The sequence below is a fragment of the Pongo pygmaeus genome, chromosome 4 (assembly GCF_028885625.2).
Source record: "Pongo pygmaeus isolate AG05252 chromosome 4, NHGRI_mPonPyg2-v2.0_pri, whole genome shotgun sequence".
Lineage (NCBI taxonomy): Eukaryota > Metazoa > Chordata > Mammalia > Primates > Hominidae > Pongo > Pongo pygmaeus.
In genome coordinates this window covers 85053951-85081646 of record NC_072377.2, presented here as the reverse complement: position 1 = coordinate 85081646, position 27696 = coordinate 85053951, and the positions used below count along the sequence as shown (strand labels likewise).

At 39.8% G+C, this 27696-nt stretch overlaps 1 protein-coding gene across 4 annotated transcripts in view; it reads left to right on the top strand.

Annotated features, from left to right (window-relative positions):
• Positions 1-27696, top strand: part of ACOT12 (acyl-CoA thioesterase 12) — a 71217-nt gene that overhangs the window by 30998 nt on the left and 12523 nt on the right. For 3 of the 4 annotated variants that reach the window (XM_054489818.2, XM_063665458.1, XM_063665459.1), the window contains 8 exons: positions 5714-5815; positions 9547-9682; positions 21667-21823; positions 23606-23725; positions 24551-24701; positions 25365-25420; positions 25698-25761; positions 26798-26881. In XM_054489818.2, coding sequence (XP_054345793.1) covers positions 5714-5815; positions 9547-9682; positions 21667-21823; positions 23606-23725; positions 24551-24701; positions 25365-25420; positions 25698-25761; positions 26798-26881 — 870 coding nt within the window. The remainder of the gene's footprint in view (positions 1-5713; positions 5816-9546; positions 9683-21666; positions 21824-23605; positions 23726-24550; positions 24702-25364; positions 25421-25697; positions 25762-26797; positions 26882-27696) is intronic. The other variant, XM_054489819.2, reaches the window with a different exon arrangement.

Sequence of the window (27696 nt, the reverse complement as noted above, 5' to 3'; positions counted from 1 at the left end):
CCACTGACTTTCTAGGCCCGATCCGCCATGCAGAATTTTGTTCTCTTTCATCCTCTGCAAATTATGACCAGGCAGCCTCTAAATTTTGTCATACTTTCTACCACCTGGTAGAAATTTATTGGATTTTTTTCCCTAAATCTAGATGCCAACTAAACATTTTTATTTTTACTTTTTCAAACTGGACATGTCCTTTAGCGTCATCCTGTTCAATTTCAGTTTCCTGCCACAGCTGAGGCCAGCCCTCTGCTAATTTGCTGAGCAGAAATAAGTGACTGACTTCTCCCTGAATCCAGAGCAAGCAGGAACTCTGCTCTGTGCCAAACCCACTTCCAGGGGATTCTCAGACTCTATTGATCAGTCTCTTCTCTCTTCCCCCCTCTGGAAGGTGTGTGATGCATTACTATTAATAGATGATATTGTCTCCTTTGCACTAAGAGCACATTATATGAGGGTGAGCTTTTTTTTTTTTTGTCCTTAGAATATGTCTTTAAAAATCAGTTTTATTGAGATATAATTTACAACATTAAAATTCTCCCATTTTAATTATACATTTTGCTGAGCTTTGACAAAGTTATATAGTTGGATCACCACCACTACACGAAGCCCCCTTATGCCCCTTTGCAATCAGCTCCCTCAGACCCCAGCTTGTGACAACCACTCATTTACTTCAGGTCAGTACCCTTTTTTTTTTTTTTTGCCCTTTACTGTATTTTGTATAAATGGAATGATATAGTATATGTAATCTTTTGTGTCTAGTTTATTTTACTTAGCATAATATATTTGATTTCTGCTATTGGTTATTATATTATTCTCATTCTATTTATTTTGGGTTTAATTTGCCTTTCTTTTTCTAGTGTCTTAAGGTAGAATCTTGGGAAATTGATTAAACTTTTCTTTTTTTCAAATATAAGTATTTAAGATCATAAAATTTTCTTCAATATATTGCTTTACCTGCATCAAAATATGTCCTTTTTTTCTTGTAAATTCTTCCCTGACCTCTAGTCTAGATGTGTGTTGTTTAATTTCCAAATCTCTGACGATTTTTCCAGATATATCTACGTTTTTCATTTATAATTTAATTACTTTCCAGAGAGAGAACATAATTTGTATAATTTCAATTATTTTAAATTTATTTAGACTTTTTTAATCACCCAAAATATGGACTATTTTGGTGAATGTTCTGTATGTGCTTGAAAAGAATGTGTTGCTTATAGTCAATGAAGTATTCTGCAGATGTCAGTTAGCCTAACTTGGTTCACAGCATTGTTCAAGTCTTCTGTATTATTGTTATTATTATTTTTTGAGATGGAGTCTTGAACTGTCTCCCAGGCTGTAGTGCGGTGGTGCAATCTCGGCTTCCTGCAAGCTCCACCTCCTTGGTTCAAGCGATTCTCTTGCCTCAGCCTCTCAAATAGCTAGGATTACACGTGTGCACCACCACACCTAGCTAATTTTTGTATTTTTACTAGAGACGGGGTTTCACCGTGTTGGCCAGGCTGATCTTGAACTCCTGACCTTAGGTGATCCATTCACCTTGGCCTCCCAAAGTGCTGGGATTACAGGCGTGAGCCACCGTGCCCTGCCAGGATTCTTAACTCTTCCTGATGTTGCGACCCTTTTATCATTATGAAGTTTACCTTTTTATCTCTGGTTTTTGTTTTGAAATCTACTTTGTCTGATATTAATTTAGCCAGACAAGCTTTCTTAGGTTTAGTGTTTTTTTCCCCATCATTTTTCTTTTAACCTGTCTTTTTGTATATGTAAGTGGGTTTCTTATAAACAGAATATATTTGGATGCTATTTTTTTATTTATTCTAACAATCTCTGCCTTCTACCTGGAGTATTTAAACTATTTACATTTGATTATCTATATGGTAGAGTTGAAATCTATCATCTGGCTGTTTGTCTTCTATTTCTTCCATCCGTTCTTTGTTTCTTCCTGTCCCCATCTTTTCCTGCATTTTTTAGAGCAGAGTAATTTTTAGTAATCCATTTTATCTCCACTGTTGGTGTTTTAACTATACATATTTGTTTTGGTTTTAGTGTTTTTCTCAGGTTTGAAATATGACTACTTAACTTATCTGAGACTACCTTCAAATAATATAATATCCCTTTGAGTATAGTGTAATAACCTTATAAGAGTATACACACTTCTCTTCCCATGTCCCAGCCTTTATGCTGTTATTGTCATGCCTTTTACATGCACATATGTAGGAGGTAAACCCTACAATACATAGTTATTATTTATGTTTTAAACAGTCAATCATCTTTTAAAAAGAATAGAAATGAAAAGAAGTGTTTTATATATATACCCACATATTTGCCATTTCTGGTGTTCTTTATTCTTTTTTGTATTATGTATCTCCAGATTTCTCCCTAGTGTCATTTTCCTTCTGTCTGAAGATATTCCTTTAGCATTTCTTTTTTCAGCTTTTGTTCATGTAAAAATGTGTTTGTTTCATCTTCATATTTAAAAGATGTTCATATTCAGTAGGTATAGAATTCTAGCCTGGCAGCAGACTTATGTAAATTATGATATGGCTTGGGTTTTTAGAGCTACTGGATCTATGGATTTATATTTTCTAAGAAATGTGGATTTTTTCAGCTGTTATATCTTCAAACTTTTTTTCCTATCTTTTGTGCTCTCTCTCCTTTTGGACTTCAGAGTTTTAGACTTCTTGTTAGTGTTCCACAGGTCACTGATACTGTTCGTTTTTTTTTCTTTCAGTCTTCCTTTCTCTTCATGCTACATTCTGTGTAGCTTCTTTTGTCATCTTCAGCTTCACTGACTTTTTCCCCTGCATTAACTAAACTGCTGTTAATCTTATCTGGTTTGTTTTTTATTTCAGATGTTGTATTTTTTTATCTTAGAAAGTCCCACTTTGATTTTTTTATGTTTTCCATTCTTTCCTCATTATTTTCATCTTTTTCTCTATATTAGGAGTCAGCAAACTATGGCCTATAAATCTGTTTTATGAATAAAAAATTTTTGGAGCACAGCTGTACCACTCACTTATGTTTTGTCTGCATTGCTATCACAGTACATTGACAGAGTTGAGCAGTGGCAATGGAGTCCATGTGACCACAAAACCTAAAATATTTACTATCTGGCCTTACCCTTTAAGAAGATGTTGCTGACTCCTGTTCCAAATCTCTGAGTTCATGGTGCTTCTATTTAATTGTTGTTTTAATATAGTTTGTTGTTATTCCATCATTTCTGTTATCTGTTGTTTTATTTATATTACCTTTCACCTAATAATTTTCTTGCATCTAATATTTTTTACTCAATGCTGAACATTGTGAATTTTATATTGTTTAGTGCTGGCTTTTGTTATATTTCTTTAAAAAGAGTGTCAGACTTTTCCTGGCAGGAAGATGATGTTACTTGCAGATTGGTTTGAGCCTTTAAAGATATGTTTTAAACTCTTCTATGGAAGATTTAGAATACTCTACTTTAGGGCTACTTTAGCCCCTCTTCTAAGTTGGGATCTTCTGTTATCTCTATGAAGGTGTTACATATTCAGTGAAATCTGGCTGGAGAGAACTCAAAAGATCCCCAGCTGTGTGTGAGTTCTTGGAATTGTCCATGTTACAGTTTCCCAGGAATTGCTTGTTCCTCAGAAGCTGTTCTTGTCTGGGGTTTCACCCTGTATATGGTCCAGTTAGTATTAACCCGAAGACTCACAGGCATATTTCTGGAATTCTTTCCTTTTTTTTTTAGCTTCCTTCTCTGGTACTCTACCCCACAAATTTTAGCTCCATTCAATTCAGCAGAGTTAGGTTTTCTTTCTCTAAACTAACTGTAAATTACCTTCATCCTGAGAACCTGGGAACGCCGTGCTCCTCTCATTGTTTTTCCCGCCTTGGGGATCACAGTCCTGTGTTGCCTATTTTCATAGGTGTGAAAATAGATGCTTCCTATATTTTGTCCAGTTTTCTAGTTGTTTTCACAGGATGTAATTCCAATCTTACCTAATCTCATATAACACAGTGAAATTCTCCCTGGCATATGTTTTTGAAACATTTGGTTATCACATATAACTAAGTTAACTCTTCTAGTAGAAGACAGTGTTTAGAACTTATTTAACACTCCAGAATTGTTGCTTTGTTTTTACTGTTAGATATTTTATTTTTCATTTGTCCATTTCTCTAAAAGCAAAAAGCTGTATGGGATTGAGGGTTGAGAGCTGGGAATAGATAGTTTAATTTTGGCTAATCACCGTCTAGTTAATTTAGGATATACCACGTAAATACTAATTTGCCTTTATGAGTTGAGTGACTTAAAATGAGTCATAGATTATTGATTATTCTTTTTACATGGTGTGCATGGTAAAGATACAGATACAGATATTCTTTATTGTTGATAACATAGTGCTGAGCTGTGCCTGAGATAGCTCATTATTTTCAGAAGATAGTATTACTCATCTGAAATATGTAGGGAAAAGGTTTATTAGCCAGAATCTAAAGACAAGTCCCTGAGTTTACCAACACTTCTGCAAAGTGCAATCCTGAGGACCAAGCTTCAGAGCTCTTCACACAGGGGGAAATCTAGCCCATTTTAGTATCAACATAAAGTGTCTCAGCTACCTTCTTATTACTCCTGAAAAATTAATCACAGAAACAAAGCTGTAAATACACGATGCAATTCTGTCCATGTTAGCTTGGTTATGAAACTCTGAGACTATGCTGCCTAGAGACATTTAAAAAAAGGAAAAAAAACTCTGAGAGTAAAGGCTAAAAAAAGTTATGGTACATCTCTCTGGTGGTTTTATAAGGCAGACATCAATATCTTGTTTGCAAAAGCATATTTAGTAATCATGAAATTTAAAAGAGCTTTCATATAATGCCAAATTTTTAAAAATTGGAACAGGCCAGGTGCAGCGGCTCACCCCTGTAATCCCAGCACTTTGGGAGGCCAAGATGGGTGGATCATGAGGTCAAGAGATCAAGACCATCCTGGCCAACATGGTGAAATCTTGTCTGTACTAAAAATCAAAAAATTAGCTGGGTGTAGTGCCGTGTGCCTGTAGTCCCAGCTACTCTGGAGGCTGAGGCAAGAGAATGGCTTGAACCCGGGAGGTGGAGGTTGCAGTGAGCCAAGATCACACCACTGCACTCCAGCCTAGCAACAGAGCAAGACTTCGTCTCAAAACAAAAAAAAAAATTAGAACATAAAACTGTAAATACATTACAGTAATTTTATATACACATGCATATATACACACACATATTTCATGTCATATGTATGTAATATATTATAAAATGTGTGTATATATTATGTAATATGATATTATATATGTGTATGTATTATGTGGTATGTATGTGTATATATTATATATCATATATGATATCATATATATCATATACATTTATATATCATGTATGATATATAAGTAGAAAAAGCTAGAAGAAAATTCACCTAAAATTTAATAATTATTATCTCTGGGTGATGGGATTACTGATAATATATACTCTGGATAGTCAGATTCCATAAATTTTACATGGTAAATAAATAATTTTTATAATCAGAAAAAAGTTAATTGTCCAATATTATAGAACATCATTGAAAGAATTCTATTGCTTAAAAATAAATTAAAATTCTGGTTTCATTTTTAAAATGAAAGAAGGTAATGGTGCATACATATGACTAAATTTTGAGTGCTGAAATCTGAGCTGGCCAAGAGTGTATTTATTTATCTTTTTTTCATTTTAGATCGGTATCAAGGTCATGGTGCAGGATATGGTCACTGGTATTGAGAAGCTTGTTAGTGTGGCTTTCTCCACATTTGTAGCCAAACCAGTTGGAAAAGAAAAGGTAAATTTTGTATGTGAAGATGTATCTAGCATGTAATTCAAGGACATAGTAACAATTGCATCAGAATGTTATAGAAAAAAATGACATTTCTTCTTTCCATGAGATATACTTTCCCAAGATTTGTTATTCACCAATATTTATTGCAAAAGTTATCACTCTGTGGTAACATCAGAGGAACAGAAACTTTAGAGAAAAGTACCTTAGAGAAAAGACAATATAGAAAGTTTGTAAAATACAAAAAAAATCCACATTGTTTTAAATGATCTGAAGGTCACATTAGTTTCTTTAAAATACTGCCTACTGGTTTAGTGCTTTTCATTTGTGGTCATATAACTCAAAATTGAATTAATACAATCTTTTTTAAAAAAAGCAAGAGCAATTTAGCAAGCAGTTGCATGTTATAGATTAACCATTGTTAATACCTGAAGGAAAATTGTTGACATTGCTGAGTTATTGAAGTTTAAAAATAAGCTTCTGGGCATGTGGGGTGAAAACACCCTCCGAAGTGATACTTTGGCCTGATGAGCATGCCTAGCCAGCTGCCCGGCCACAATCCAGATCCACTCATCTGGAAGCTGCTGGAGATTTGCTCCTTACAATTTCTTGGCATTTTTTTTTTCAGTGTCAGGGTGCCTGGAGGAGGGTCCCATTTAGTCTAAACACAGTGGTAATTCAATCTGGAATATGAGTCTTTCACTCCAAGGATCATCCCAGAGCTAGACACAGTGGCTTCTCCTAGCTCTACTCTGAAGCAAGGAGGAGTCACGTTGGTCAGGTTGGTCTCAAACTCCTGACCACAGGTGATCTGCCCGCCTTGACCTCCCAAAGTTCTGAGGTGTGAGCTATGGAGCCTGGCCTCCACTCTCAGTCTAACATTAAACACGTTGCAAGGCAAATTCATATTGCCCAAGGGTGTTATTTTTCAAATGGAAGTTCATATCAGCTAATTCTATTTTTTAAAATGCAGTTTTCTGGGCCATATCATGGACCTACTAAATTAGAATCACTAGTGTGGAATCTTGGAATCTGTACTTTGCCAAAGCATCCCACGGAGCCTGTGTTCACTAAAATCTGAGACACTGAGATAGTCTTCCCAACCATTCTGTTTTTCCTGGCATCCCCACAAATCTCCAGACTCTTGGAAATGAGAGAATATGGGATGGGTGCAGATGGCCGTATCTGAGCGCAAGTGACAAAGGAATACACCTTGCAATCCCATTCCTTTGCATGGGCAGCAGAGGAAGACCATCATATTCCCCCTCCAGCCTCAGACTTCTCACTCCAACTTCATGAATGTGTGAATATCCATGAATAAGAATATAATAGTCAGCCGAGCATGGTGGCTCATGCCTGTAATCCCAGCAATTTGGGAGGCCGAGGCGGGTGGATCACCTGAGGTCAGGGGTTCAAGACCAGCCTGGCCAACATGGAGAAACTCCCTCTCTACTAAAAATACAAAAAATAACTGGGTGTGGTGGTGCATGCCTATAATCCCAGCTACTTGGGAAGCTGAGGCAGGAGAATCACTTGAACCTGGGAGGCAGAAGTTGCAGTGAGCTGAGATCGTGCCATTGCACTCTAGCCTGGGCAGCAAGAGCAAAACTCCATCTCAAAAAAAAAAGAATATAATAGTCACACTTCAGTCCAGTCTCTCTTGAGACTGGAGAACTGATTTCTGAAAATGGAAAGTCAGATCCATTATGGTGTTAGCATAATTGGTTGGTTCAGATAACCTTAATTGTAAAGCACGTTTCCAGACTAACTTGTTTCCTAGTTGCTAATATGCTGGTTCAGTAGCTCATCACAAAGACACCCATGAAAAATCAGTGGTTTGGTTTGAACCCGTAGGACTACTTGAATCTCTCTGTTCACAGTGAGTTTATTTTAGGATGAAATTGGTTCAAAGCATAATGTAGGCTGATTAAAAAACAAAAAAGAAATTGGCAATGATTAACCAGACTTAGTTCAACAATTACACAGGCCAGATCATTGAAGGGACTTGCAAGACTCCACAGGGTACACTCATGCAAAGCCTTACTAAGCTAAAGCAGATGGTGCGGCAGGAGAAAGCAAGCACAGGCCAGCCTCAGAGAGGGTCGAGGTCTCCAGGCACAGCCATGCTGCAGGGGCCTTAGTCACACAAGATGTACTTCTGCGGAATAGAAATCACCAAAACATATGTGAGGTATCTTGGTTTCAGGAGAACCAACACACAAGTTTACCAAGCACTCTTGTATACCCTGCTAGTCACACAACTAAAACAACACTACAAAAATTGTTAAATCAGGCTGAGTGCAGTGGCTCACACTTATAATCCCAGTACTTTGGGAGGCTGAGAAGGAAGGATTGCTTGAGGCCAGAAGTTTGAGACCAGCCTGGGCAACATAGTGAGCCCTCATCTCTACAAAAAATAAATATAAAAAAAATTAGCCAGGCATAGTGACGTTTGCCTGCAGTCCTACTGAGAGGATCCCTTGAGCCCGAGAGTTTGAGGTTACAGGAAGCTATGATTACACCACTGTGCTCCAGCCTGGGCAACAGAGTGAGACCCTGTTTCAAAAAAAAAAAAGGAGTTAAACCAGTGCATGCCATCAATCTACATATTCCTAACCAAATTCCACAAGGTAGTCCAGGGGAGTTTTGGACTTTAAGGAGCATATTATAAATCACCAGCTTATTTCTTTTTTCTTTTTTCTTTTTTTTTTTTTTGAGATGGAGTCTCACTCTGTCTCCCAGGCTGGAGTGCAGTGGCATGATCTTCTCCTGGGTTCAAGCGATTCTTCTGCCTCAGCCTCCTAAGTAGCTGGGATTACAGGTGTGCTCCACCATACCCGGTTACTTTTTGTATTTTTAGTAGAGACAGTGTTTCACCGTGTTGGCCAGGTGCAGTGGCTCACACCTATAATCTTGAACACCTGACCTCAAGTGATTCACCCGCCTCAGCCCCCCAAAGTGCTGGGATTACAGGTGTGAGCCACCACACCCAGGCATCACTAGCTTATTTCATCCTTATCTTGGCCAAGGGTCAGTTCCAGACTTTGAGTATCTTGGAAACAAGCATGGAGCTACCCCAGTCCAGCTTCAGTGTGACTCTTCCTTCTACACACAGGGTCAGCAAAGGGCGTTTATGTAAGAATTTGAGCTCTTGGTTCTGTTGCCTCATATTTCCAGGTTTCTGGAAGTTGGTGAAAGCTTTATTCTCACATATTGATTCTTTTGTTTTGCTTATTAGATAATGTTTTCACCATGTAATGAAATTTCCAAATTGGTATCATGGTATAAGATAGCTTTCTCTAGAACATCTTTATTCCCTCTCTTTGCTTTCTTAATTTTGCAAAATGTATTCCCTCTCTTTGCTTTCTTAATTTTGCAAAAGATAGGAAATGTTTAGATTTCAGTGGAGTCAAAGTCCATCTCCTCATTCATCAATCTGAATAATTTCTTTGTTGTAGTTCTGTTGAAAAATTTTAAAATCAGGAAAAATAATAGAGAGAACCTTTTAGAGCACACATCTTATTGCATGAAGAAATAATTAAGCCTATGTTGATTTTTTTTAGTTTAAAAATAATTTAAGAAAAAATTTAGTCAGAACATGTTTAGTGAAAACACTCATAAAAGCTCTGTTTACTTGAGTTAGAAAACCATGTAGCATATCATTTGTTTTGCAAAATTCATGCTGTGCTTTTATAATTTAACAAGGCAATAAAAGATAAATGCTTTTCTTTCTCTAGATTCATTTAAAACCAGTCACACTTCTAACTGAACAAGATCATGTGGAACATAATCTGGCTGCTGAGAGAAGGAAAGTTCGATTACAACATGAAGATACCTTTAACAATTTAATGAAGGAAAGTAGCAAGTTTGATGGTCAGTAAATCCACTTATAATAACTTTAATTCTATGACTGTGACAGGCAAAGAAGTCTTTTCTTAGAACACACTTATTTTCACCTTATTATTACCATTCAGTCCTGGTGACACTAGGTATCCTTTCCAACAAACCCAGTGGCTGGAGAAGAAGCCTGGCCATTGATAATGTAACTGCTGACACCTAAGGCCTCTTTAAATTGGAAGATCTCCAGGAGAGAAGATGGGGAAAAAGGGTGACAGGGACCAGGCAGTCATTAGTAAGCATGTGTTCACTAATGATGGCTGAATGAAGGGTTGATGACAATGCCATACATTGGCACGGTGCTTCGTGGCTTACTAAGCAGTTTCTTGTCCACGGTTTCATAGGAGCTGCATGTAATCTCAACAGAGCAGAAAGCTGCAACTCTGAGTAGGAAAGAAACTTGCTAAAGATCATATGGGATATGAGTGGAGGCTTAAGATCCTGCTCCTGTTGCCTGGTGCTTTCCACAGTCACTCTGTGTTTTATGAGCCACACTTCCTTAGTTCTCTGGCAGTGATTTCTTGGGCTCTTTGATGCCTCCTGGAGCCAGACTGGTGGGGAAAGGCAGAGCCCCGCCCTTGCCTCTCCTCTGCCCTTTCTTTTTTGTCTGACCCTATCTTCTGAAGCCCCAAGGGGTGCCGGTGGAGAGCACGGTAAGGGAGGGGAGGAAGTGGAGTGAGCCCACCCAGGCCCCACAAGCTCACCACTGCCAGGAGGGCAGAAAGTTCAGCACCCCTTGGCTCCAAAGGAAGCCACCGGAAGAAGAGGAAGGAAAGGAGAGGACAAGAACATGTCAGAACAAGGATGTCAAAAGAGAAGGAGAAAGAGTGCATGGAAAGGCCAGAGGAAAGAGAGAGGTAGCAGCCAGTGTGGCAGAAGTGCAAAGCCTTTATTCTGCCCCAGGTGATATCCTGGGACCACCCCACAGAAGACTTATGGGTTGAAAAAGAGATTTTTCAAAGGTTTCTACTCATTGCTGACCTTTCAAAGGGCAATACCCATTACCAACTTGATTTTTTTTTTTCTTTGAGACAGAGTTTCGCTCTTGTTGCCCAGGCTGGAGTGCAATGGTGAAAACTCGGCTCACTGTAACCTCTGCCTTCCAGGTTCAAGCAATTCTCCTGCTTCAGCCTCCCAAGTAGCTGGGATTATAGGCGCGTGCCACCACACCCAGCTAATTTTGTATTTTTAGTAGAGACGGGGTTTCTCCATGTTGGCAAGGCTGGTCTCGAACTCCCGACCGCAGGTGATCTGCCTGCCTCGGCCTCCCAAATTGCTGGGATTACAGGCATGAGCCACTGTGCCCAGCCCAGACCAAGTTATTTTTAAGGAAATGAAGACTTCATCATTAAATGACGGTGTTAAGAAGAGCAAGTCTCCATTTATAAAGCTGGTCTCAGCACCAAAATACATTTCAAATGCATTTTGCTCAAGTAATGAAATAGCTGAACCAAGAGAACAACCCTGAGGCAGGTGAGACAACCATTAATAAAAAACAAAACCCTGCTTTTTGTTTTTTATTAGATGATGAGTTCAGTTCTCCTCATCCCTAAAATCCCAAGGAAGAAATGAAATGACAGATAAAATACTTACTAATGAGCAAGCCCGTTCTATGCATGACAAGTAAATCTCTTAGAACATCTTAGGAAACTCAAACATTTAACACAGTTTTTAATAAGCATATGCAGTTCCCCTAGTTTCACTGGTCTTCCTTTCTGCAGTTATGTCTTTTAAAAAAGCTTTCTGTCCTCATTGAAATTACACTACCTGAGTTCATAAGGAGAAAGTAGAAATAAGCCACTAAACAACCAGAAGTCTGATTGACAATGTCAAAATACAGTTTTTCTTCTTCTTTTTTTTTGAGATGGGGTCTCACTCTGTCACCCGGGCTGGAGTGCAGTGGCGCAATCTCAGCTCACTGCAACCTCTGCCTCCCAGGTTCAAGCAATTCTCCTGCCTCAGCCTCAAGAGTAGCTGGGACTACAGGCATGTGCCACCACGCCCAGCTAATTTTTGTGTTTTTAGGGGAGACGAGGTTTCACCACATTGGCCAGGCTGGTCTTGAACTCCTGACCTCAGGTGATCTGCCCACCTTGGCTTCCCAAAGTGCTGGGATTACAGGCGTGAGTCACCGCGCCCAGCAAGGAACAGTTCTTTAGAAATCTGTGCATGTTTGTCCAGAGATTCTTACAAGAACTGCTTCCATCCTCTCCAAGTCATCCCTCATCTGAATCACGTCTCAAGGTCATTCTCTACCCTTTTGCCCGGAACTCTCTAGATCAAGCTGCTGCCCACCAGGAAGAGGGTGACCCTGTGATGCGTGAGGTGCTGGCCAGTCTGCCGCAGTGCACGCTAGATGGAGTGTGTGTGTGTGATTGTGGATAAAATCATTGATAGTCATATAGGTGGAAGGACTCCTTCCCTCTCAGCAGAAAGGAAAGAATTCCACACTGACTGGTAGTTCCTTCCAACAGTTCTGTATGAAACGCCTGTCATGTGCCAGGAACCTGTTTGCCACTAGAGGTATAAAGATGAAAAATGCAGGGTCTTTGCTCTTGAGAAACTTATAGTTTAGTGGTGGAGACAGACATATTAATAGTTTCTAAATAATATAGTAAGTGAATAGAGAGCTGTAGACTCTAAGTAATGTGGGAGCCCAGAGGAAGGGCCCTTGGGGGTTCACGAGAGACTCACTGCAGGAGGGGCTATGAGAAGAAAGTTGGGAAGGCGAGGAAGTGCGTAGCAGTGAGGGTGAAGGCACGGAGGCATGAACCAGCACACTATGTGCTGGGAAGCCACCAACACAAGAGTATTGCTAGAGAGAAAATGCTAGGTAGAGGGAGGCGGGAGGGGAAGAAGATAGGATTGTGTCATGGAGGCTCCCTGGGCCATGCGGAGAAGCTTGGCCTTTCTTCTGTTCTTGATGGGAGCCAATGAAGGATTTTGAGCGGGGTTGGGGCATGACTGGGTTTGCACTTAATATGGTCACTCTGGCTAGAGGGAGACAGACCAGGCGAGAGGCAAGGGGTGCCTAAACCAGGCAGTGATAGTGGGGAGAGACAGGAGGGAAAGAGTTTAAAAATACACACGAGATCACACCAACAAAATAGGGTCACTGGTTGGCTGCGGGGAGAAGGGCAAAGAAGAAGGAGCATAGGCTGACTCCTGGGTGTCTGCTTGGAGCAGCTGGTTAGCAGTTGTGCCATGAACTGAGATCATGGATCTGAGGGGCAGGGAAGGGCAATTTTTAGGAGGTAGATGATGAGTTCAGTTTTAGGCATATGGAGTCTGAAGTGCCTGTGGACATCCAAAAGGAAGAGACCACAGCTGGGGAGATTCCATCTGAGAGACAACTGCTTAGAGAAGTAGTTCAAATGAAGACAACCTGCAGCCCACAGGGTGCTGGGCCAAGAACAGAACCTGCGAAGCACAGGCATCTAAGAGAGGATCCAGAAAGACAAACCTACCAAGGAGACCTGGAGGGACTAATCAGAGGGGTGCAGGGAGAGCTGGAGAGAGCAATGTCACACGCCAAGGGAGTAAAGTTACAAGAAGAAATAGTAAGTGGTCAACTGCGTTCCATGAAGTGGGGAATAAAACCTGTCTACTGGACTGGGAATCAGGAAGGCATTGGTGACATCGGCAAGTGTGGGGTTAGAAGAAGTGTGGGAGACACTTGGATGACCTTAATTACTTAGAGGAATAATGGGATGAGGGACAGTTTACCATAACCTTTATGTCATATGCACAGGCCAAAGTAAACACTCCTATCACCAGGCTTGTTTGAAGCACACGTACAAGGATGCAGGGGGTGGGGAGGGAAGTAGAGCTGCGAGCCTCCTGGCTCCGACAGCCCTAGTGTCATCTGTTGCAGGACATGTGGACAATGAGGGACACAGTGGCCATCACAGCTCTTAGAGAAGCTTGGCAAGTTCAGAGCCTTTGCTTTTGTGGAAAACTGAGGCATTGTGTCCCACAACAGCACCAGCATTTAGCAGGAACTCACTTCTCTCAAGGTGTTTTCATTCACTCCAGCCATCCGAGGTGGAGCTTGCTCCTCTCTGGCCTCTGGACCCAGCCCCACAGGAAGCAGGAGGCTTCCATCGGCCCACTCACTCCAAACCATCCACCCTGGAGAGAGCCGCCTCCTCCCACCGGACTTACTCCTAAAGGCGAATTGCTAGGAGCTGGGCCTATGCATTGGCTCATCTTTCTCTCATAGTCAGTGGTTGCCCCAGCACAAAGCTACTCTTTTTATTTTCTTATCCAGTACTTTTCTTATCCAGGTCTGTAACCAAGTCCTCTGACTTCGCAGAACCATCCTTCTGCTCTCTATCTTTGTGAGTTCAATCGTTTTGATTTTTAGATTCCACAAACAGGTGAGAACATGTGATATTTGTCTTTCTGTGCCTTACTTCCTTTGCTTGACATAATGACCTCAGTTCCATCCATGTTGTTGCAAATGACAGGATGTCCTTCTGTGTTATGCTGAATAGCACTGTAACAGGTCTATAACCAAAACCTCTGACTTTGCTTTTCTCAGCTTGCTGAGGCAAGGTAAATAATAAACAAAACGAGAACTGTAAAATGGGAATAATAAAGGTACTTACATAATGGGTTTATGGGAGCATTAAATGAGTTAATATAGAAAGTGTCAGGCATGCAGAAAGTGCTGTCATTTCTATCATTGTTTGAGAGGTCCCCTCCACAGGAGGAATTAGAGCCAACAGTTAAAGACAGATGCTTCACAGGAACTATGCTGTAAACGATGAAAGAAATAGCCTGGAGCTACAGGAGACCCTCAAAGTCAAGGAGCATTGTTTTTCAGGCTAGGAGAAATTTGGTCATGGTTCCAAGCTGATCAAGATGATTGATGAGGCCTGGCGGTGGCTCATGCCTATAATCTCAGCACTTTGGGAGGCCGAGGCAGGCGGATCACTTGAGATCAGGAGTTTGAGACCATGGTGAAACCCTGTCTCTACTAAAATTACAAAAATTAGCTGGGCGTGGTGGTGCACTCCTATAATCCCAGCGACTCAGGAGGCTGAGGCAAGAGAATTGCTTGAACCCAAAGGCGGAGTTTACAGTGAACCGAGATTGTACCACTGCAGTCCGGCCTAGGCCACAGAGCCAGATTCTGACTCAAAAAATAAATAAATAAATAAAAATAAAAGAGATAATTGATAAAAATAATTATTGAGGAAGAAGTTAATTATAAAAGGAAGAGATAATTCATGTCAAACCTGTACTTTAGACACTGGGAAATTGTTGTCATGTTTTTGTCTTGGAGGAATGGGGATCTCTGCTACCCTGAGCTCCCTTGCGAGGGTTCGTCTGTTGGGAAGGTTGCTAGGATGGTGACTGAAGCTGTCTTCACACCCCACTCAAGGTAACAGGAGCCAGGTAAACATGGGTAGCTGCACTGGCTTCTTCTGGTGTTGTACAAGTTGCACTAATAAGTGAAATCAGCAGCAGACAATTTGTCTGCACAACACTAACAGTACTTTGAGTACTGGAGATAGTCTAAACTAGTAACAGGCACACATGACCGTCATTCAAATATAGAGATAAAACGATTGCAATTGACTTGAGTTTCAGTGTGTTACAAAGTTGGCCAGATTAGATCTACATCTACATGTCTAGTTCATAGTTCAATTTCAAATTATAGATTTTTTCAAAGTCTTCTTTTATCATCTACTTTGTTTAATCTGCCCTAACTTAGATTATTCTACATCCTTTCGCATAAAACAACTTTTAACCTAATTCCATTGATCTGATTTTGTTTTTGGAAATTTTACTAACTTCCATGCCAGCAAAGGTGCCAGAGAACTTAAAAGCAATTCATCTTAAAGAATGTAAGAGCCAGACTCTGACATTTAAAGCTGCTGTGTAGTGTGTGCTTTCTCCACCTGCTGCTCCTTAGATCTGATGGAGTTGGTTTTTGACAGGACAGTGTGTGTTCTAAAAGAAGAGAACCAGATCATCTCTGTTCTTGTACCATGTTTTTAGAAAACCAGGGGTTTGTGTTGGTTATAAATATCAAACATAAAAGATTGGAATATTTTTCAAGATGTTGTATGATGGAAATGCATATTAGAACAGTCAGAACATTGAATCCAGATCATATCCTTTCAGAAGAAAAGAAAAGAGATGAGATTAGTTTTGTAAAAGCAGGATATTTCTGGGATGTGTATAAGCACGCACATCTCAGAAATACTACTGGATCATTATTTGCAAGCTTGACATATAGGGGAAAAACTTAAAATTTGAAAGCATTTTAATTATAATTTTTGAGTAAGAAAATCAGATCTTAAGAGCATTATCATGGTTAATTTTCTGGATATGCAGAAAGAAAACTAGGGCTAGCATGACCTCAATTCAGGTCAAAGTTCCTGATCTACAAATGTAGAGTGAATGTAAAGTTGTCAAAGCAGGATGATGACACAGTACTTTAAGAACATCCAAAGTACACGTATTGAACTTGATCACTCAAAGCCAGCAGAAAGGGTCAGTTCTGTTTACTTAACCCAAACCAGAACTGCGAGCCTGAATTGCTCTCTGAACCTGGGAAAACCCTATTTTTTCATTGGTTGTAAATTAACTCCAAATAAGCAAACTTCTGCACCAAAGTCATCTAACTCAATATGTTTCTGCGTACGTATCATAGCTGATGCCAGTGCATGTATAACCTCACCTAGCACCTCCCTCTACAGGTTCCAGTATATACTGTATGTGTCTTCATAGGAAGTATGTGGTTTCTCTTTAAAGTTATCCCTCAGAAAAGAAGGAGCTGCTTTATATTTGAGTCTTTACAATGTCTCTCATAAGGCCGTCTCTTAATTTTTTATTTTATAATTATTTAAAAACTATTTTTAAAGAGATAGTACATGCACAGGGTAAAAAATGCAAAATGCATAAAAAGGCATATAGTTAAAAAGTAAGTCTGCCTACCATCTCACTTCCCACCTTCAGAGACCATCACTATCACATACACTTCAATTTTTGTGGGTACGTAGTAGGTGTATGTGTTTATGGGATACATGAAATACTGTGATACAAGGATACAAATGTGCAATAATCACATCATGTAAAATGGGGAAAATGGGGTATCCACTCCTTCAAGTGTGACAAACAATCCAATGATACTCGTTATTTTTAAATATATAATTAAATTATTATCGACTGTAGTCACCCTGTTGTGCTGTCGAATACTAGGTCTTATTCATTCTTTCTAACTATATTTTTGTACCCATGAACCATCCCCACCCTCCCACTACCCTTCCCAGCCTCTCATAAGCATGCTTCTGCTATCTCCATGAGTTCAATTGTTTTGATTTTTGGCTCCCACAAATAAGTGAAAACATGCGATGTTTGTCTTTCTGTGCCTTATTTCACTTATAATGATCTCCAGTCCCATCCATGTTGTTGCGGATGACAGGATCTCATTCTTTTTTATGGCTGAGTAGTATCTGTTGTGTATATGTATCACATTTTCTTTATTCATTCATCTGTTGATAGACACTTAGGTTGCTTCCAAATTTTAGCTATTGTGAACAGGGCTGCAACAAACATGGGAGTGCATATATCTCTTCAGTATCCTGATTTCCTTTCTTTTGGGTGTATACCCAGCAATGGGATTGCTGGATCTGATGGTAGTTCTGTTTTTAGTTTTTTGAGGAACCTCCAAACTGTTCTTCATAGGGGTTGTATTAATTTACATTCCCACCAACAGTGTATGAAGGTTCCCTTTTCTCCACATCCTTACCAGCACTGGTTATTGCCTGTCTTTGAGATCAAAGGCATTTTAACTGGGGTGAGATGATATCTCATTGTAGTTTTGATTTGCATTTCTCTGATGATCAGTGATGTCGATACCTTTTTATATGCCTGTTTGCCATTTGCATGTCTTCTTTTGAGAAATGTCTATTCAAATTTTTGGCCCATTTTCTAATCAGATTATTAGATTTTTTTCCTATAGCGCTGTTTAAGCTCCTTATATATTCTGGTTATTAATCGCTTATCAGATGGATAGCTTTCAAATATTTTCTCCCATTCTGTGGGTTGTCCCTTCACTTTGTTGATTGTTTTCTTTGCTGTGCAGAAGCTTTTTAACTTGATGTGATTCCATTTGTTGATTTTTGCTTTGGTTACCTGTGCTTGTGTGGTATTGCTCAATAAATTTTTGTCCAGACCAATGTCCTGGAGAGTTTCCCTGATGTTTTCCTGTAATGATTTTATAGTTTGAGGTCTTAGATTTAAGCCTTTAATCCATTTTGATTTGATTTTTCTGTATGGTAAGAGATAGTGGTCTAGTTTCATTCTTCTGCATATGAGTATCCAGTTTTCCCAGCACCATTTATTGAAGAGATTGTCCTTTCCCCAATGTATGTTCTTGGCACCTTTGTCAAATATGAGTTCACGGTGGGTGTGTGAATCTGTTTCTGGGTTCCCAGTTCTGTTCCACGGGTCTATGCGTCTGTTTTTATGCTAGTGCCTTGCTGTTTTGCTTACTATAGCTCTGTAGCATAATTTGAAGTCAGGTAATTGTATTAATTTATTTTAAACAAAAAATTTACCATTTGAGTAAGCAACATTAGCCTGAAAACAACCTCAATCAATACTAGTTTGGGATATGTATAAAACATCTTCTAATAAAATCAATTTTAGAAAGAGAGAAATTGAAAGAGATTAAGATTGTATATTTCTTTTAAAGATCACTTTAGAAAGTGATTCCATTTTGATTCTAGCAATATATTGGATTCATTGTTGGGTAAAACCAAAAATTTCTGGAAAAATATTTACAAACATCTTTACAAAGACATCTCAGCAGGCAGAAAAATAAGAGAAAACTTTGAAGTCCAGAAATGGTGAGGAAACACAAATGCTGCAGTGCAAGGAAGCATTGGGGCTGGCATTTGTTCTGGAGGACCCAGCAGATCCTATATAAAGACATACAGCTTGTGTGTAATGGGCCTGCTTGAGCTCAGGAGACAAAACCAGGGGCCCATGTGAGGGAGAAGATTGGATCAGGGAACCTTCCTTGGTGCTGCAACCTCCAAAAGGTGATTCCCTCAGTGAGTCAACTAGAAAAATTCCACCCTCCAGAGAGCCTTAGCCTTAGGTGGAATAGGAAAAAAATTCTCTCCCTTTGAGAATTAAATCACAAGTGCATCCTCATGCAGATTTGGATCCTCAGAAGTCACATGACCTGTCTGGGCTAAAACAGAACAAGTAAACTTTAGTGTAAAGTGGTGCTGTGTTGTGGGACCCCAGGTGATCTGCAGCTGCAAATGCAGCTTGTTTGTGAAGAAATGACTTTAAAGCCAGCTCTCAAGAATTTCCACAGAAAAAGATCCAAGCAATATGAGATCCTAGTGAAAAATCATAAAAGATAGAAATAAAGCAAGGCATCAAGATCTAGAAGTGACACCAGGCCCCACAAAGTCTGAACAAGGCCCACAAATACAGCAGATAATGAATTTATCAAGTAAGATGAAGAGGCTTAATATGTTTTAAGAAATAAAAGAGTATCAAGAGTATAATGCAAGAACAACAAAAAAAAGATAACCTAGAAATTTTAACAAAGAAACAAAGACAATTTCTATAAAAAAGAATATATAATAATTAAAATTTGAAACTCAGTGAATGAATGAAACAGCAGATAAGACAAGGAACTGGAAGATAGATCTGAAAGAGTTAACTGGAATGCAGCCAGATAGACAAAGAAATGGGAACTATGTAAGGGAGGTTAGGAGACATGGAGAATGGAGAGAAATGTCTAACATGCAAAAAAATTCTCCAGAAATGAGACAAGCAATAGTTGAAGCAAATGATATAAAGAGACATTTCATGAAGAGGTGACAAGAATACTTAATATACATGTAAAAAGATGTTGGAACTCATTAGTAATCAGGAAAATGCAAATTATAACCAATGTGAGATACTCTTCCACACCCAACTGGAAATAGTTGAGTGTCTGATACGTCTAAGCGAAAATGGGGACCAGTGGGGACTCTCATCAACAGCAGACAGAAGTGTCAGTACAACTACTTTATTACCTAAAAATATTCTGTTGAGAGAGTAAGGACTATGAGTGTTAAGTAAATCAGCTAAGTTAAGTTTATTCATTCTTTTCATTTAATAAATATTTATTGAGCACCTATGTTCAGGAATTACATGAGAATTTTAAAAATCCATAGTCCCTGCACCAAAAAGCTTAGGATCTAGTGGGCCACACAATAAAAAGGCACACAAATAACATAAAACTATAGCCATGAAACAAAGATCCTTCGAGAGCCCCTGAAGGTGGGGCTGAGCTGTGGAGGTCAGAGAAGACTCCCCTGAGGAAGTGATGACCAAGGGGGGGCCACAGAGTATGAGTGAAATTGAAGACACAGGTGGTGGTGGCCAGGGGGATTGCCGTAGACAGCAGGGATGTGACAAATGCCCTGTTGTTGAAGATAATACTTCCTCAGAGGAAGTGAAAAAAGACCAGCGTGGCTGGAGCAAAGGGAGAGGGAGAGTGAGGCCAGACCAGGAAGGCAGGGCTTGCAGGCCATGGGAAGGATTTGGGGTTTTATACGAGAACAATGGGTAGCTACTGACTTGTTTTAAGCTGGGGACTGAAACGATCACTGGAAATAAGAAAAAATAAAAGAGATCATCAATTAATTATAAATCTAAAAATTACATTAGGAAGTGGAGTTAAGGGTTTCTGTGACTACCCTTCTGGATCACCAGCTGTGACTATGCTGAGCGCACCAACAGTTGCTGGGCATATCTTCCCTCTCACACTGCAAGCTCAGCTCTGCCTCTGACAGTACAGCCAGGATGGTGCCCCAGTTTGTAAATCCTTTCCCCCTCCTCCCCAACAATAGCATGTGAGATGGAAACCTAGCTGGTGGTTCACTTCGTGATGCAAAAAGCATAATTGAATACATTTTACTGCTTTGCAGCCAGAGTAAATGATTTTTCCATTGTTAAGAGTAAAAACCAATTTGTTAGTAAATGGAGCAGATATGATTCAAAAGAAGCAGAAAGCTAGGCGCGGTGGCTCACGCCTGTATTCCCAGCACTTTGGGAGGCCGAGGCAGGCAGATCACCTGAGGTCAGGAGTTCAAGACCAGCCTGGCCAACATGGTGAAAACCATCTCTACTGAAAATACAAAAATTAGCCAGGCGTGGTGGCATGCACCTGTAATCCCAGCTACTCGGGAGGCTGAGGCAGGAGAATCGCTTGAACCTGGGAGGCTGAGGTTGCAGTGAGCTGAGATCTCACCACTGCACTCCAGCCTGGATGACAGAGTGAGACTGTCTTAAAAAAAAAGAGAGCAGAAGGACATGAAGAAGTATAACAGTATAACAGATTGTGTCTTTCCTGCTTGTGACTGCAATCATTACAAACAGTTTCCACAGGAGGCCACATTTCCATTCTGAAGGTAGTGTTTCAAGCTTCCTTGTGTCTCTGGTTCTTTGTAGCTCAGATTCCTTTATTTTTAACAACTTTATTGTGGTATAATTGACAAACAATGAATGGCCCATATTTAAATAAGTTTTGACGTAAGTTTACACCTGTGAAAACATCACCACAATCAAGATAATGACATATCCATCACCCCCAACCTTTCTGCCCCTTCCTGTCCTGATCTGTCCCTACCCCACCACAAACAACTCAAGTTTCAGTGTAACCATTCTTTTAGTCAAAATTCCAATAGACTTATAGGCTAGAATACGATCTCTAAAAGGCCCTTTCTGATTATCTTAACCCAATTCACTGCAAATATTCACTGTTAAGATAAGAGTCACTCTGTTGAACCTGTCAATTTGCTCAGTCTTAAGCCTTTGAGAACACTTTAATTTTTCTATAAATCTGAGTTGAATGTACTGCCGGGAAGGAAAAGCTGGAGCCCGAGGGCCTATGGTTCACTCCACCATCATTAATGTTTACATCCACCTTTCAGATCTCATTTTTGATGAAGAGGAAGGAGCGGTTTCCACAAGGGGCACCTCCGTTCAGAGCATTGAACTGGTCCTCCCACCCCATGCAAACCATCACGGAAATACATTTGGTGGCCAGATTATGGCTTGGATGGAGACAGTGGCTACTATTTCTGCAAGGTTCTTGGTTTTGACCTTCTGCTTATGATTTTGGGACCAGTGAGGAGAAAATAGAAAGGGACCGAGATCCAGCTCTTGGGCTAGTCAAGAAGTCAAGGAAAGGACTGAGGAAAATGTTGCCTTTTATAATGATTTCTAAATCATTTACTTGCTTACTTTAGGATTAATCTGCCCTTTTGTTTGAAGGTGAATGTTTAAATATTTTGGTTCAAAAATAAAAATGAGATGACAGTTTTAATACTTTATTCTGAATTATGAATATTGATCTTATGAAACTGCAACTCATTGTCTTGATAGCTTATGACAAAGTAAATGCAGAACAGAAATAGAAGACAGGCTTCACACTTAAAAATAATCAGTCTAGGTTGGGCATGGTGGCTCACACCTATAATCCCAGCACTTTGGGAGACCGAGACAGGAAGATTGCTTGATGCCAGGAGTTCAAGACCAGCTTGGGCAACATAGCAAGACCCTGACTCTACAAAAAAAAATTTGCTGGTGTGGTGGTGTGCACCTATAGTCCTGGCTAGTTGGGAGGCAGAGGTGGGAGGATCATTTGAGTCCAGGGATTCAAAGCTACAGTGAGCTATGATCACACCACTGCACTCTAGCCTCTCTATAAATAAGTAAGTAAATAAATAAAGTCAGTTAGTTACAAACCTTTTTAAAGACAATTTACAGTTAGGTCTGACCTTTAAAGGTGCTGGTTAAAAATAATTATGGCCAAAGAAATAATTGAAAAATAGGAAAAGAAAGAAGAGAATATTTAGAATACTTTTAAAGACTCCTCAATTTCAAAAAGGTTATTTTATTCTTAATAGAAAGATGTAGGTAATTGAGCAGCTTTAGGGAACACTCTGTACCCTAGAAATGCATTTGAATAGGATCTGCCCTTCTGACAATTTTCATAACCATTGAAAATTTTTAAGGTTTTATTTCCCTCAAATTAAAATAATTTTATTATTAATATGTCTATAGTTATGACTATAGTTAGAAACCTGTAGTTATCCTTTCTAAATATTATGCACAAATAAGCGAGCTTGTTTTTAAAATGAGATTGTCATTCTTAGTGACAGTAAAGCAATTGAACATGTTCTATTGTAAAGGCTTACGGCAGCATCTGTTCACTTGGTGTTGGCACAGAGTAATTGAATGATGACTGGGAATCTAAAATGTAGAAAATTATGGAAGTAACTTTATGAAATTAAATATTGTATATAATTATTTCAAAATGTCATACACACAAAAATTATAAAATATGTATCTCCTAGCCTTTCATGCTTTATGTAGCAATCCAGGTGATTTTTCTGTGAGGGGAAAAAACTTATCTTTTGATCTGTGGGTGAATTTGATTAACTGTAAAGCTGAGGAATTGTGTGAGGACACCTGCCTTCACTTGGACCCCACTCCAACCTGGATCAGAACTTCTTGGGACTACAGTCATGAGCTATCAGAATGACTATAATTCAGATTAGAACAAAAAGCATTGGTTTGTTGTTCCAAGGGACTTCCACAAGAAATGAGACAAGAGTAGGACTGTTACCAAAGGAGTAGAAGCATCAACATCTGGGTAAAGACCCCAGTGCTTGGGGACATGGTATTTCCCAAGATACTGGCAGATAGCGTGCAGACCTACCCTCAACACACATAATCCAGTTATTTATTTCAGCCAAATTTAAAGAAATGCTTATTTAGAAAATAGGTTGAAGAGTTGTCTGTGCATTTGTTCGATGAATGAATATGTGATCGCTTTCTTCTCTCTCCCTTCCTTTGTCTCCCCAGCCACCTGTGTTGCGCACATCCCTTTCTGAAGTCCGTAGATATGTTTAAGTTCCGGGGACCATCTACGGTTGGAGATCGTCTTGTCTTCACTGCCATTGTCAACAATACATTTCAGACCTGGTAAAGTGAGCCCTTAGGCTGCTATGAAGAAATTTAAACTTGCACAAATGTAATTTTTAATTTCAGCCTGGAGGTGACTATGGGAACTACTTTAACGAAATTCCATTTTTTTCATGCAATTTTCAAAATCCATGAACACATTTTTAACCCTTTGTTCTGCTTGGGGCCTTCTCACAATTAGTAAATTGTGAAGGTCTGGTTTTCGTCTTATAAGGGTAGCCGTATGTCCCAGTTGGTCCAAGTTGGACCTGGTTTGTACCTGTTATCCCTGCATAATTATTAACTTTTCCTTTCAGTCCCAGTGACTAGATGGTCAATCAACTCATAATGGACCTGGTATTACCACCATGAAATCCAAACCACTTCCCAGTTATTTTTATTATTCTTGGTACACAATGAAAAGATTTGATTTAGTATTTTTTTCTTCTTAAATGTGAAAATGAATATCTGTGTTTCCTGTCTAATTTCAGTGTTTGATTATTTTTTAATTACAGAATTATTGTTTTTAGGGAAGAAAACTTAACTCTGGCATAATTTAAGCCCTCCCCGACATTGCCAAAATATGTTCTTGAATGTATATAAAGCCCTTCCTGGCCTTTTCCCACTTGAAAGTGGGGAAGTAAAATGGAAATGCTCTTAGGGGCTTGTAAAAAGCAGCCCATTGACCTGAAAATGGATTTTAATAGTTGCACAGATTTGCTGATAACAAAGAAGAAAACCCAGGCCCTTATCCTCCTGTTGCTTGGAGGGGGTGGCAGCAGTGGGCAAGGAGGGCCTAATGGGTCGAGATCCTCTTTGCCCACCGCCCTGTGTCACCCTTCACAGTGTTGAAGTTGGAGTTCGCGTGGAGGCCTTTGACTGTCAGGAATGGGCCGAGGGCCGAGGGCGTCACATCAACAGTGCTTTTCTCATTTACAATGCTGCTGATGATAAGGAAAATCTCATCACGTTTCCCAGAATCCAACCCATTTCAAAGGTCAGTCATTATCACACGAGGTTCAATAGCCAGACCTGTGAATAGAGAGCTCTACCCAGGATCTCCTCCCACTGGCAACAACCTCTTTGGCTCTTTCCCTTTGGTTTTCTCTCTTTTCAGCATCACAAAGTGAAGTGGGCTTTTTTCTTTTCCTTTTCCCCTCGATCACGCTGATCATTTGTTCAAATGATGGAAGCCCTGAAGACCTCACCTCTACCGGGCCACACACTGCTGTGGGTAGGATGTCACCTTCCATGTCCTATTTCTGGGTCTCTTCTCTCACTGCCTTAACTCTAGCTCTTAATGCTGTGCCATATTCATGGAAACCATATCTTTCCCTCATCCCTAAATTACCTGATTGCCAATGTTAATTTTTTCTAAAAACTCTGTAGTGAGAATTAAGTATAATTCTGGTAACAGGAATGTTAATAATCTCCACTTTTGAAAAAAGGAAGAAAATAACTGCAAAGATTGCACCTTTGTCAGTGCAACTGCCCTTTGTGGATTCAGCACAGAGGCTCTGACTTGATGAAGTCAGTTCATGGAGAGACACCACATCTCAGTTAGCCCTTTTGACTGATTTAGGAGAAGGATACTTAAGAATTATAGTGCTAAAATAGTAGATATTTTATTTTATTGATTTTACTTTGTTTTTGCTTAAAGGATGATTTTAGACGCTATCGGGGAGCTATTGCACGCAAGAGAATTCGCCTAGGCAGGTAAGGAACATAAGGTGTAATGATTTTATGGAGTCTTCGTTAATCTGACAAATTATATAAAAGCCCCTCTCTGGGTCTCTATTCCCACATAACGGAAAAAGAGAAGGTCTGATGTTTCCTGGCCACGAAGGCTGATTACTGACTTATGGAAATCGTTCTTCCACCTTGTTCCACTGATATCCACGGCTGGTAGAAGTTCAAGAAAATGTTATGGTTATTGTTGTGTGCTAAATGCAGAGAAAAAAACTGTCATTTAACATTTTAATTTTTTTTCCAGAAAATATGTTATTTCCCACAAAGAAGAGGTTCCACTTTGCGTACACTGGGATATCAGCAAGCAGGTGATGTTTTATGATTTGGAGCTCTTCATATAAATGTCTCATCATTACAAAAATGGGAATCCCCTTGCCTAACTGGCCTAGGCTGTGCCTACGCAGGCTATGTGAAAAGGTGGATTATATCAGCCAGTCATGTCAAAATGGAACAAAACCAGGCTATCAGTTACTGCTTACCAATCGGCAGCTTAGCCTTGTTTGACTTCTTACAGTTCCCAAACTACAGACTCAGGATGCTCTGCCATCAGATATGTTCCAGAAGCATGGCACAGTCCCATCCGGTATCTCACTGTGACTTGTGCCCACCAGCTTGCATTTTTATAAAAACAATAACAAAGTAGTAGTCATTTGAATATTTTTAACCATTAAATGTAAAGAGAAATCACTTATTACACATTGATTATCAGTCATACTGAAAGGTAGTCTGTCTTTGCCCAGGACACCAAGTAAAATGATACTAAAATGATACCCAGTTGTTAAGTATACAGTTACTTTGTCTGAATTCTAAATTAAGGGTTCAAGATAAAAAGTATATGTTAGCTGTAGCTTAGTTCTTTTTTCTTTTTTTTTTTGTTTTGTTTTTGTTTTTTGTTGTTTTTTATTGTTGTTGTTGTTGTTTTTTTGAGACAGAGTCTCACTCTGTCGCTCAGGCTGGAGTGCAGTGGCGCAATCTTGGCTCACTGCAACCTCCGCCTCCCGGTGGCGGGTTCAACCGATTCTTCTGCCTCAGCCTCTAAGTAGCTGGGATTACAGGTTTGCACTACAACACCCGGCTAATTTTTTAGTAGAAATGGAGTTTCACCATGTTGGCCAGGCTGGTCTCGAGCTCCTATCCTCAAGTGATCTGCCTGCCTTGGCCTCCCAAAGTGCTGGGACTACAGGCATGAGCCACCTCACCTGGCCTGTAGTTTAGTTCTAAACTCAACACTGTCATGGAGACTCAACACATACCTCCTCCAACAGTGCCCATTTTTTAAGCAGAAAATATATGATCACACATCCATGTATTGAACACATAGCTTTAAAAATATTTCTATTCTAGGCATCCCTGAGTGACAGCAATGTGGAGACCCTCAAAAAACTGGCAGCCAAAAGGGGTTGGGAGGTTACCAGCACTGTGGAAAAGGTAGGACACCTCCAGGTACTTGCATAATCCATCACCCATCACAAGTGAAAGCTGTGGTGGTAGTGGTGGCTCTACTGCTTCTACTGCAGCTTTTAAGAAGGTAACAAAATCTTTTGAGGAAACTGTTTCTAAGAGGCAACCATCTTTTCAGCCCTGTCTCTACAAGCTGGTTGATTTGGAGTCCTTCAAATATACCCAACATGCTCCTACCTCTGAGCTTAGGTTCTCACATCCCATCTCTCTGTCCTTCTCTTCTCCATCTACCCAAATCCCACCTGATCTAGATCAGGAAAGATGCTTCTCCATAAAGCCTCTCCTGCCACACTTGACTTAAGAACCTCTTTTTCTAGTAACTGTCATGACTTCTTTAAAATTAATTTTTTTGGCTGAGTGTCCTGGCTCACGTCTGTAATCCTAGTACTTTGGGAGGCCAAGACAGGAGGATCCCTTGAGGCCAGGAGTTTGATACCAGCCCAGGCAAAACAATGAGACCCCATCTCTACAAAAAATTTAAAAATTAGCCGGCTGTGGTAGCAGACACTTGTAGTCTTAGCTACCCGGGAGGTTGAGGTGGGAGGATTACCTGAGCCCAGGCATTTCAGCCTCCAGTGAGCTATGATTGCATCATTGCATTCCAGTCTGGGCAACAGAGCAAGACTCTGTCTCTAAAAATAATAAATAAATAAATAAATAAGTGGTCAATTAATTATACACTATCTTGTGACATTTCTTCCACAGCTACCTCAAATTAATATTTAAGCCTTACATGGAAATTTAACTTTTTACACATGGTCTTCTTTCCCTAAGTACATTAT